This window comes from Polistes dominula, unplaced genomic scaffold (assembly GCF_049000335.1).
Source record: "Polistes dominula isolate Pdom_NZ unplaced genomic scaffold, Pdom_raw_medaka contig_28, whole genome shotgun sequence".
NCBI lineage: Eukaryota > Metazoa > Arthropoda > Insecta > Hymenoptera > Vespidae > Polistes > Polistes dominula.
In genome coordinates this window covers 2149430-2161957 of record NW_028300879.1, presented here as the reverse complement: position 1 = coordinate 2161957, position 12528 = coordinate 2149430, and the positions used below count along the sequence as shown (strand labels likewise).

At 29.0% G+C, this 12528-nt stretch overlaps 1 protein-coding gene across 9 annotated transcripts in view; it reads right to left on the bottom strand.

Annotated features, from left to right (window-relative positions):
- The window catches only part of cmpy (crimpy), a 327230-nt gene that overhangs the window by 32580 nt on the left and 282122 nt on the right, over positions 1–12528 (bottom strand). For 7 of the 9 annotated variants that reach the window (XM_089173094.1, XM_089173081.1, XM_015318536.2 and 4 more), the window contains one exon: positions 3592–3720. The exons of the other annotated variants lie outside the window; for them this stretch is intronic. In XM_089173094.1, the coding sequence (XP_089029220.1) occupies positions 3592–3720 (129 nt within the window). The remainder of the gene's footprint in view (positions 1–3591; positions 3721–12528) is intronic. 9 annotated transcript variants of the gene reach the window in all.

The window sequence follows — 12528 nt, the reverse complement described above, 5'->3', positions numbered from 1 at the left end:
CATATACTCAAATGAAATTATTAATAAACAAAATTAGTATTTATATCTGTAAAATATTTTGTGTTTAAGATTCTCGTGGTTAAATTGGTTCGTCTGATTCAAGAATTCGAATGAATTCATCAAATATGAAAATAGAAAATATATTATATAAATATGTATCGCAAAAAAACATTTTTACTTCCTTAGACAAATGGAAATTTTCAAAAAATGGATACACGTTTCTTTTCGATATCACAAAACGAGTCTTTTGAGTTCCATTATTCTATCGTTTTCATTTTCAAAAAGGGGAAATAAAAGGAGAGGACAAGGAAGAAAAAGCAAGAAGAGGATCGACTCTCATTCAGTTGTAAAATGCAAATCGTGAATCTCCGGAAATACATCACGCACGTATGGAGTTCCGTTCCGGATATATATATATATATATATACCTCTATGTATAATACACACGTATATACATGTATATATACACATAAAGTACATACGTGCCATGGGTACACGAATGTTGCCATTTCGTCCTTGCGACTTGTTTCTCTATATGGGAATCATACGAGAAAAAATAGATAGAGAGAGAGAGATATAGTGATCTAGTTTATATATTCCCACACATACGTACTATTTCAAAGTGTTTATATTTTGATTAAAAAAAAAAAAAAAAAAAAAAGAAAACTTGTTCATGGTGTCAATACAGTACAAAAGAAACGGGTTTGCGTCATTGATATGCATTCTAATGCAAAAGCATATCGATGGAAATTTGAAAAAAAAATGAAAAAAAAATCTCTAACGAGCCTTGTTAGAAGTTCAATTAAAATGTTGAATGAAAATGTGTACAGATAAAGTAGATACTTTGTAAAATATTTATGATATAATGATGATAATTTCTGTTCTTTCTTTTTTTTTTTTTTTTTTTTTGACATTACATTTTTGCGTACTTTATGAAATATAACTTTGTTATTCAGTTACACCATGAGATGTTTTGAGATGAATGCAACGTTTTCCCTTTTCCAAAAGATAAAACGAAACATCGTAACACATTTCAACGTTGACTGAGGAGATTATGCAAACGTGTTGGCAAATTACTGTATTATACTTGTAATAATATTAATAAAAATAGTTGAAATAAAATATAGAAAAATAATTATAATAAATTAATCCTTTTCGGACGCGTGTCCACTTTCAGCCACCACACAAGAATTTATATATATATACATAAAAATTAATTTCGACCACTAAGATACTCATGTCCAAATTGAATACATCCAAAAAGGGTTAACACAAAGATAAACTGAATTTATCTAATTTATAAAATAGTATCTATTTATAATAATATTAGATAAGGAATAGTAAATCTATTTATGATAGTATTACTTACGGAAGTTGAACTTCAAACTTGTTAACTATTTTCAAACGCACATACATAAACATTGGTATTTTTTTGTATTGTAAAATTATGTATGAGAATCGTGAATGTATTTCAATGTATCAGGAAAGTGTGAGAAAGAGAAATAGAAACAGAGAGAAAGAGAGAGAGAGAGAGAGAGAGAGAAATAGTGTTATCAGTATGTATGTATATGTATGAGACAGTGAGAGAGAAGGTGGATTACGTCGAAACTCGGTGGTTGCATCGCTGCGTCAGCTGGACCGTTACTGGTGATAGCTACGCTGTAGACATCACTATAATGGAATGCGTCAGGTTGCCTTTATGTCTCTTCCTATACCCACAGCATCCTGCCTTTGCGTATCCTGCCGCTGGTTGCTGGTAGTTTCTTATATGTACCACTTTCCTATAAGCGCTCATCTTCTATGCTATTCCAACTATGCGAACTTGCCGGATTAAATCTATCTCTGGTTCCCTTTCTCTCTTTTTCTTTACCTCTATTTTCTTCTTCTATTTTCCTTTACTTCTTTCTTTCTGTCTCTTTCACTCATTCTCCTTCTATCTTTCTTTCTCGTATTTTATCTTCGTACATGATTCAGTTATGTTGAAAACTTTAAGCCTTGCAAACTTTAACGTGACTTATTTTAAAGTACTTGTGTGTAATTACAAATAATCTTGTGAGACCAATTTTTTTTTTGTTATAATTTAGGTAAAATTATATATTTATTTAATTTTTAATTTATATTTTATTTAATAATCCTAAACTAGATTTGGAATTTTGAATGTTTGTATTAGAAGTAAATATCAATTGTTTCAAATTTACAATGTGCGCGAATAGGTAGGAATATTTCTGTGATTCACTGTAAATCATATTTTATAACAAATCCTATATATATATTTAAAATAGCACTTACGTTAAAATTTAAACAAAAAAATAATCATTTTTTAAATTAAATAAACCAACAACGCACACCTCTTCTTTTCCTTTCCAGATAAGCTTTTTTTATTTGTCAATTTGAACAAAGTTTTTCGAGAGTTTGTAACAACATCTCATGGAATTGTCATGGTACTGTAAGTTTGTTGTTCGTGAGCGAAATAAAGGAAAATAATAGTTAAAAAGATCAAAATAAGGATAGAAACGTGAAAGAAAGATTGAAAGAAAAAAAGTAGTATACGATTAAAAAGTGGGTAAAAATTAAAGGAGAGACAAAAATACACCGACGATTCTTTGTATGGACAAAATTCATTTTACGGATGAAATTCAAGCGGTTTCGTTTGTACGTGAGTTTTTCTTACTCTATACGTAAACCTAATACACATATATATACACACACACGCATACACATACACATACACGTATACGCACGAACGAACATAAACACAAAAAAAGAGAAAGAAATAGATGGAAAAGAGTGAGAGAGAGAGAGAGAGAGTTATATATACACGTATATATACATGTTTGTGTGTATATACATCAGAAAGGTCGGTGATAGGGGCGGCTGCGGAAGCAGCTTTTTCCGCATCGTTGAATATCCCTCTTTTTCTTTCTTGCATCTCTGCAGCTGCGGAGTCCGCATTCGTGGTGGCACTTTCGTTCGTACTTTTTCATTCAACGAAAGCTCTACGCTGCTGTGAGAGAGCTTTTGCATCAGTCGGTGATGATTTTTTGAATGGTCCATGCATGATTTTCTTCTCGTCATTACCTTTTTTTCTTCTTTTTTTTTTTTTTTTTTTTTTTTTAACTTTTTTGCTTTTACTATTCATTACTTTTTTTTTTCGGGACAAAAATTAAAATTACTATTTGAATTCTAACTAATTCCTTTTTATTTCTATCTTTCTTACAAATAATACATTGTACTATTAAATAATCGTGAATATTGAAATTATCAGATTCGTTGTTAAAATATATATTTAAAAATGTTGTTAATTGAAAAAAAAATAAGCTTAATTTTATATATAGTATATCAAATCATTTCATATATACGAACCTAATGCTTATAACTTTTATTGTATTTTTTGTCTAAGAAAAGTAAAGAGATAGGAAAAAACAAAAAAGATATAAATAAGAAATCCTTGAAATAGGAAGAAAGTAAAGAACGCAATCATGGATTTCTTATGGATATAGTGATTGAAGTTATCGGACAAAAATGTCGTGCAATCTGTCGAGAGAGTTAAAGAGAGAAAGAAAGCAATATATAACCAATACAGTTACGCACCAGCAGTAGAAGCAGAAGCAGAAGTAGCAGCACCGGTACCAGAAGCAGCGGCAATAGAAGTATCAGAAGTAGAGAGCTGCAGTAGCAGTAGCAGCTGGGTGAGTGGAAAGAAATTGGCTTCTATGATTCCTACAAAAAAGATCTCGCACATGGCGCGCGAGATCCACCCTCTTGAAAAATCGTATTTCGATCATGATCGTGGAGAGCAGCTGTCTCGCTATGAATGCCTCACACTCCAACTAGGATACAAGAAATTGCCGTTGCGATTATATGCGAAATTGCACGGCTGGCTGGCTGACTAGGTTCGAGATCGTTCAATGAAACATTTCTTCTCTACTATTTTTCAAATATAATCTACTATGCAATATATATATATGTATTATAAAAATAATGATAGCTGGTTATGAATAACAAAAAAAAAAAAAAAAAGACAACAATATTAACGTTTACCATAATTCGTTTCATGAACAATAATACGATAACGAGGTAATTTATCATAATAACGGAACAAATAGATGGATAAGTTATAGCGTGTTATAGAGGAATATACAAAGATAGATTTAATCAATATTATTATTATTATTATATAAATTTATTTATGTATGTGTTCGTATTCACGAGTTCATTAATTCGAGCGCATACCGATTGAATAACGTAAGAATAATTGAACTATACGAATTATCAAGAGAATTATTCAAACTTAATCCAATGAATATTGAATACATATTTTTGGTATTAGTAATTAAGATTTCATTGAATTTATTTATATATAGGTTCTATTTATTTTAAATATTGTATATATATGATATAAGAATATCATCTCTATTATTAATATATTTATTTTAATAATTTAATTATTTATAACATAAACACACATGCATAATATATTATTTTTTTATTTTGCAATTTTAATAATTTAGTATTAGGAATGTTTCTCGAATAGATGACGAAATATTGCTCTTTGATGAGAGAAGCTCGAAAAATCAAAAAACTGTGAGTAATAAATTCAATGTAGTTTCTCTTCAGAGAGAAACACACCCACACAAAGAAAGAAAGAAAGTAAGAGAACAAATAGAAAGAAGTATTATTAAGATGCTTTTCCTTGGAAGATATCGGCAGTAAACTTTCGACGAGGAAGAAAATCGTTTCTCGAAAGTATTTTTGTACGAAAAGAGGTGGGTTTCTTACTGCTTTTTCACGATGACCATCGTACACTAAAAGAAGAAACTCAGAAGAAAAACCCTCCCCCTTTGATAGACTCTCTTTTCGATAGTATCCAAGATCGGTGGGAGTGTCTTGAAGATTTCTATAAAGCACGATGAGTGCTTTGATAACCGCACTGATAAATTTTCTTTTTTTGAAGTGAAAACTTCTTTAGAATGGGAGTGTTCTGAAAAGTAAATAAATGGAAACGGAGCTGTGTAACGAAGCTATGAAACGGCTGCCATACTAAATAATGAGAGAAAAAGAGACAAACATAGGATTTAGACTGCGAGGGAATGAGACGGAAATATAGCTATACAGATTTTCCTATTCTCGGTCTCCTCTTTATGCTATGCTTCGTAGTTATCGCTCTTGGTTGTATATGTGTGTGTTTGAGTGCGACTGCGACTGCATACCCTACGAACTTATCGGAAAGACCCTACGGACTTATCGGAAAGACCCTACGGACTTATCGGAAAGACCCTACGGACTTATCGGAAAGGCCCTACGGACTTATCGGAAAGACCCTACGAACTTATCGGAAAAAACCTTACTATAGAGGTGTTTACTACACTAACAGAGGTGTTTAGTTACCATGCATTTTTTAGTTACCAGAAGCAACTCGTCTCATTTCTTTGAATTGAGAACTTGCTTGCTGTGTAATATGTTATCTATTTATATATGTTTTCAATAAAACGTATAATAATTTTTAAATGTGATAACAATAATATAATAATAATATTATAACAAATAAACCCAACAATTATCCTACTCCTGATATTCTGCAGTCGTCTCTTTCTCTCGAAACTTAGTTTTTCGAAGGTTTCACTTCTAACACGTGTGATCTGCCCACATGGTATTTTTTTTCTTTTTTTTTTTTTTTTCTGAAAAGAGAAGGAAACGTCCTTGAGTATACTAAACGAAGATTTGCAGTTTCTTTTATCACGATTTCGATCCAAACGAAACGATACTATCTCGTTCGTAGTACCTATTCGTATAATCAAATGCTTATAGATAGTTATAGATATATGCACAATGTCACATTGATACCATAGGTGCAACTTGTTGCATTTGTCGTCGCTTATGTATCAGATATGTTACAAGAAAAGTTTCAAATCCTTCATTCAATAGAATTCCTAGGGATTGTATATAATATGTCTACATTTTTGGTTTGTATATAATGCCTAAAACTAGTCAGCAATGTATTCATATTTCACACATTTCTAAATGAGAAATTGGCAAAGTATATTTAGATAACTATGACAATAGATTAAATCAATAAAAAAAAAAAATTGTTAAATTTATTTTATATAATTAATTTTGTAATATACAAACTTTTAAAATAAAAAAAAAATCAGAAAATATTTAAAAAAATATTCAATAAAATAATCATGAAATAAAATCTTGTAAGTTTAGTTAATTTTTAATTAATTAATTATATGAAGTATGTGTATATATTGTATAATATATATTTTTGATAAAAATAAATAAGTCTACATAGATAAATTGATATTGTAATATTATAAAAGTATACACAATATATTAATGTTTAATCAAAAAAGATAGAAAATTGAATCTTTTATATGAACAAAAAGAAATGTTTCCTTTCTTCTTCTTCTTCTTCTACTTCGTTTTCTTTCTTTATTTATTTTGTTCCTCTTTTAATAACGATAACTCAAGTTTCCTGTGACGTATATCTACGAATAAAGCATATATAACGGACAAATATATGATAATTCACGACAACGAGAGGCGAGTCCTAACGACGTTAGGAAATATAGACGTCGGAGGATTTACGATCAAGAGATTTATGATGGAAGAACGTAGTACCAATATATATCATATATGTATATATGATGGGAAACGTGGAACGTGTATTCCACGCAAATACATGTTAAGGGTTGGCATGGGACCGGATACCAAACAATTTTTATACAATAACTTTGTTCAAATAATAAAAATTAACATAAGTTTGAAATTGTTTTTTTTTTTAACAAAATTTCTTAACACACACATTTATATTTTGATATTAATCTATTAAAAATTAATATTCAATGATGATTTTTATAATATTATATTTTGTGATTATATATTTCTAAAAAGACAGAGAGAGAGAGAGAGAGAGAGAGAGAGAGAGAAGGAGAAAGAGATAAATTGGAAGATGTTTAATTAATTAACATAGATTGGAATTTCAACATAATTATTTACCCTATAAACATACAATTTGTACGACAATTAATTGAATTTATATAAAAATGATTTATTAATATATTATATTAATTGTTAATAAGTACAAGTAATAAAGAATACTCGTATATTTTTTATTATATTAATTGTATAATATATCGTATTGTATATTATTTAATTTAATTTACACATTAAAATAAAATAATAATAAATAAAAATTAAATAAAATAAATTGTATTATTTAACAATTTAACAAATATTTTTAAATATTAGTATTTAATATATATATATATATATATATATATATATATATATATATATATATATATATATATATTAGAGTACAATTAATACATGGGTGTTATAAAAGAATCAATTTATTATTGAATGTTTATCTATATTTCGATTGTTCAAAAATATTGATAAAAATTAATCCTTTTTCTGGATTAAATTTTCTCGATGAAAAAACAAAAAAACAAAAATAAAAAAAATATGAAATGTGAATAGGAAAAAAATTGCAATTTGACGTTGACCTTTAATCGCTTATCTATTGTTGAAATTCGCTGGCCCATAGCCAGAACATTCGTGTTATCGTAATTACCATATATGTCTATCTCTCTACCTCTACCTTTAACTTACCCCCCACCCCACCCTTGTTTCTCCCTCCTTCTCTCTCACTCTCTCTCTCTCTCTCTCTCTTCAATATTGACGCACAACCTTGCAGCGAGTTTGCCGTTATCATACGATCGAATTTCTCGATAATTTACACGCGCATCCAGGTCAATGTTCTCTATCTCGGTATACCGTCTATTTACAGTTGAGTTCGTCAATGTGCACGGATGACATCGTGGTCACGAAGCTACTCTTCCTATGCTGATTAAAATCTAATTATTCTTTCATTTCGAGTAATGAATTAAATTAATTTAATGAGATGTAAATATATATATATATATATATATATATATATATATATATATATATATATATTTTTTTTTTTTTTTTCTTTCTCTGAATTAATCGTTTTATATTAGGATTAAATTTATCATTAAAATTATGTAGAATTTTATTAAAAGAAATAAATTTTAAGAAAATTGTTTGATGTATTGTAAATCATTTGATTCGTCAAAATTAACCCAAATAATATTTATTTATTTATTTTAATTTAAGAAAGAAGAATTAAATATATATATATATATATATATATATATATATATATATATATATATATATATATATATATAATTAAATTCATCGACATTTAAATAAAATTGAAATTAATTGCTTAATTATTTATAAATTGTTCAACATAAATATATATTTTTATATTTGTATGACTTTACAGGATAATATTTCAAATTAAAGTTGTAATAATTGTAGATATTTCATAGACGCAGTCATCAAAATGCTTTTGAAAACCATAATAATTTTTGTAATTGTAAAAAAATATATACCAATTTAAATAAGCACTTTCCGGTGTATGTTTTCATGAACATTTCGATTGAATTTGATTTTTAAAAAGCTTTGACAATACACGTGTGTGTGTGTAAGAAAAGTAAAATAATTAAAAGAAAAGTTAAAAGAAATGAAAATAAATAATAAATAAATATTTCTATATCCAACTATGTGAAGTGTTGACATGGTAACAAATATAACTGTAATTATAACCGTAACTCGAGCTGTAACTTTAATATACAATATATTACATGTAGCATACAGGTGTCATGTAACATTGTAAAATGTAATCGTAACTGTAGCTATGGTTGTGTTGCGAATTTTCGCAAACATTGGAATATTGATGATAAAATACATAGCAAGTACACGTTGGATTTGTGTTGATATTCTTTATACATTTGGTTGGATTTCAAATATCAATTTCTATGTAAAAAAGAAATAAACAAATTGATATGACATTCATGTCTCGACAACAATCTGTTTTTATGAAATTTTTTCTGAATAATATTACATTTCCCCTTTAAAATCGAGTACCTTTGATAATAAAATACCGTATAACACTTTATATGAAATTGCAGTGTATAAGAATTTGCTTCGTATTAAATAAATAATATAAATACAATTTTTTTTATATATATATAGGATTTTTTACTTTCGTTTGTGTTATATTTTAAAATGTCTTTGTGAAAAGCAAATATAATAAATTTAGAAAAGAATGATAGCTTAATTAATTATTTAATTATTTATAGATAATGAATGAATTGAATTGAATTGAATTGAATTACATTACTTATTGATAAACTAATTGACCATTTTATATTGAAAATTATACAAAAATATCGTATAAAAAAATCTTTTGCAATATTCTTAATGAGTTATAGTAATTTGCGTTATAATAGAGTTAATTGTATTTTATGAACAACATAATAATATCAAATAGATATTTTATTATCATAATATTATTTGAAATAAAACAACAACAACCGGTATATGAAATGTTGATGAAGATTTTCTAAAGAAAAATTGCAATGATAATATATTGTACATAAATCCTCCTCTTATACGTTAAATTATATGGTGGTTACCCAGATAGAGTTAGAAGAAGAAGAAGGATGAAGATAAATAAACGTAAGATGTTAATAAAGGAAGTATTATCTAATGTAAGAGAGGGACGTATGCGGGATATGCGGTTACTTCGATTTCGTGCGGGATACGAAGGGTTAGACTGCGGTAGGTCTACGTTTTCTCCGGGCCACCACATTGCCACCATCACCATCAGCATCACCATCAGCATCACCATCGTTACTACTATCGTCAGCTTTCATCCTTCTCCTCTCCATTACGTTACGACGATGAAGGTATTACGGGAGTTACTGCGACAGATGTCCGACAGTTTAGACAAACTAATCTCGATCCTTCGGTGGCGTTGGCCCTTTGTCGTCCTACATCCGTTCCTCTCTTGGTTGCGGACACTTCTCATACTACAGGATTATCGGTTCTAAAATGGTCGGACGTGTCATATCGCGAGACGAGTGGAATTAAGAGCTTTACCGACATAAACCTTTCTCATGAAATAAAAATCAACGAATGTTTAAATCTTCTTTTCCTTTTTCGTCTTTTTTGAAATGAAAACTTCTTTAAAATGGGAGTGATTTGAAAAAAAAAAAATGAAACACGGCAAGGTGTAACGTTGTGGCGAGCGGGCTTTTCACGAGACGCTTTCACGAGGCTCGTTCGTCTGATTCTCTCAAAATTTAGTTTTTTGAAGGTTTCACTTCTAACACGTGTGATCTGCACACATGATATTTGTAATGTCAATTTATCTATATATTTTCTTTGGGTATTTAAATTTTTCAATCATATTATATAATTAATTGATTTGAAATATAGAAACTATAACAATTCAAATTATATTAATATAAGGGGTGTTATTTTTCTTCTTTTGTATTTTTATAAAAAACAAAAAACAAAATTTACAATGACTAAAGACAACCTAAGTTCCAAAACAAGTATAATAATTCTACTAAAATATCTCAAGCAAATTAATATGTATAATAAACTAAAATGTATAATTCTTATGTCGCTAATAATCCCCGATGGTTTATGCGACATTAAATAAAGTTATATATAAACAAAATTTACAATCATTATATAAATCTTCCTCCAGAGTAATAATTAAATAAATGATTTATTAATTTATAATGTATCAATTATCAAACTTCCATATTATGAAATATTAATCGAAACGACATATAAAAAATATGTCGACGAATAAAATTGATCGAAGTAATCGAACGAATAATAAAATTCGATTTAGTTGATTTTTCAAATCACGAATTGTTCTATTATTTATTATTTATTTTTATTCATATCTTTTTATATATTTTTCTTATATACGGCATTCATTGTTTATAAAGGAACGTTTCGTAGCATTCGTTGAAAGCATCTCCCGAGGAAAGTTTTTCAGATGGTTTCGGCACTCGTGACGCGTTCGAGGACTTCGTCTTCGGATTTTTCCCGAAGGTCGGGAAGCATTAAGGAGGATCTAAAGGCTGGCTGCACTCCTTACAATTCCTTGCATTTCACTGAGAGAGCAAAAGAGATAGAGAGATAGTGTGCAGTTCACGTTCGCGATTGTAGGAAGCTTCCAAGACGAGAGATAGAAGCTCACAATGTACGCGCACACAATCTAAAATATCTTGAGTCATACATACATACATACATACATACATTACATACATACATACATACATACGAACATTCATACATATATTACATACGTACATACATACATACATACATACACATACATGTAATACATAGATCTTGGTTACTTTTTCTTTGCTTCCGTGTTCCTCCTGAGAGGTCCATTCGGTAGGATTACGTTCTTCCACGGAGAAAATGTCGGTCACTGAAAGTGCGTCGTAAATCTGGACAACCGCGAGAGACTCAACGTAACCGTTCCTCCTTCTTACGAATACTTCGTTTAAAGTTATCGATGATCGCATCGCTTTCAAAGCTAGGAGAAAAGATTGAATCAAAGGAAGTCTTCCCACTGTTTTAGGAATCCAAAGAAATATCTTCTCTCGACCGACCGTTTTTAAAGTTAACTTACTTTTCTTACTTTTACGTTTTTTTCTTTTGAACTTCTTTATTAATCGTACTTTAGTCGAATGAAATGACGAATTATAAAATATAATATATATATATATATAGAATTAGAGTTATATAGATTAAAGTAATATAAATTATGGAAAATATATTTTCTATAAAAAATGTGAATTTATAATTTTTTGGAAAAATTTGTTTTGCCATTTATAAGTAACATTTAAAACAATATTTTTCCATACTATTTTCATTATATAATTTAATATTAAAGAAATAGGCTACAAAAAGACCACGAATGTAGGTAGGGGTTGCGTTCAGGGACTGGTACACTGGCGGGATTTGGTATTTGCGGCAATGAACTTTCGAGTTTCTAATTAATAATAATTATAATTTAATATTAAAAATGATTGTGTAAATTGTAAATAATAATTAAAAAAAAAACAAAATAAACATACCACTAATGAATAAATATTAAAAACAATATTGTTTAATACCATTTTCACATAATAATATAATTTAATACTAAAAATCATCGTGTGTTATTTCTTGACGAATTTAATTGAATACTATAGACAATAATTTAAAAAAAAAACACATCACATTTAAGTTAAGCTAATAGGAAGAAATGTTACAATCCAACATCCTTCCTCCTTTTTTTTTTTCAAGAGTAAAGAGAAGAAGAAGAAGAAGGTCGTTCTCCCTCCTTTCGCATTCTCGAGAAGCGCTTTACGAGCCTCTTGAGAAAACCTTAACGTCTGTCACGGTTCGTAACTTATTCCAAGGCCTTCGTTGCACTTCTTGCACAGCTAAGCGTTAACTCGCTAATTGTGCCTCTTCGAGTCATACACCAGTTCCCCCTTTCCCTTCCCCCAACCTTTTCCTTCCACCTTTGGAGGTACTTCTTCTTCTTCTTCTTCTTCTTCATCTTCGATCCTTTCTCAGAGCTTTCCGAGGACGTGACATCCCTTTAACCTTAAAATCTACGAA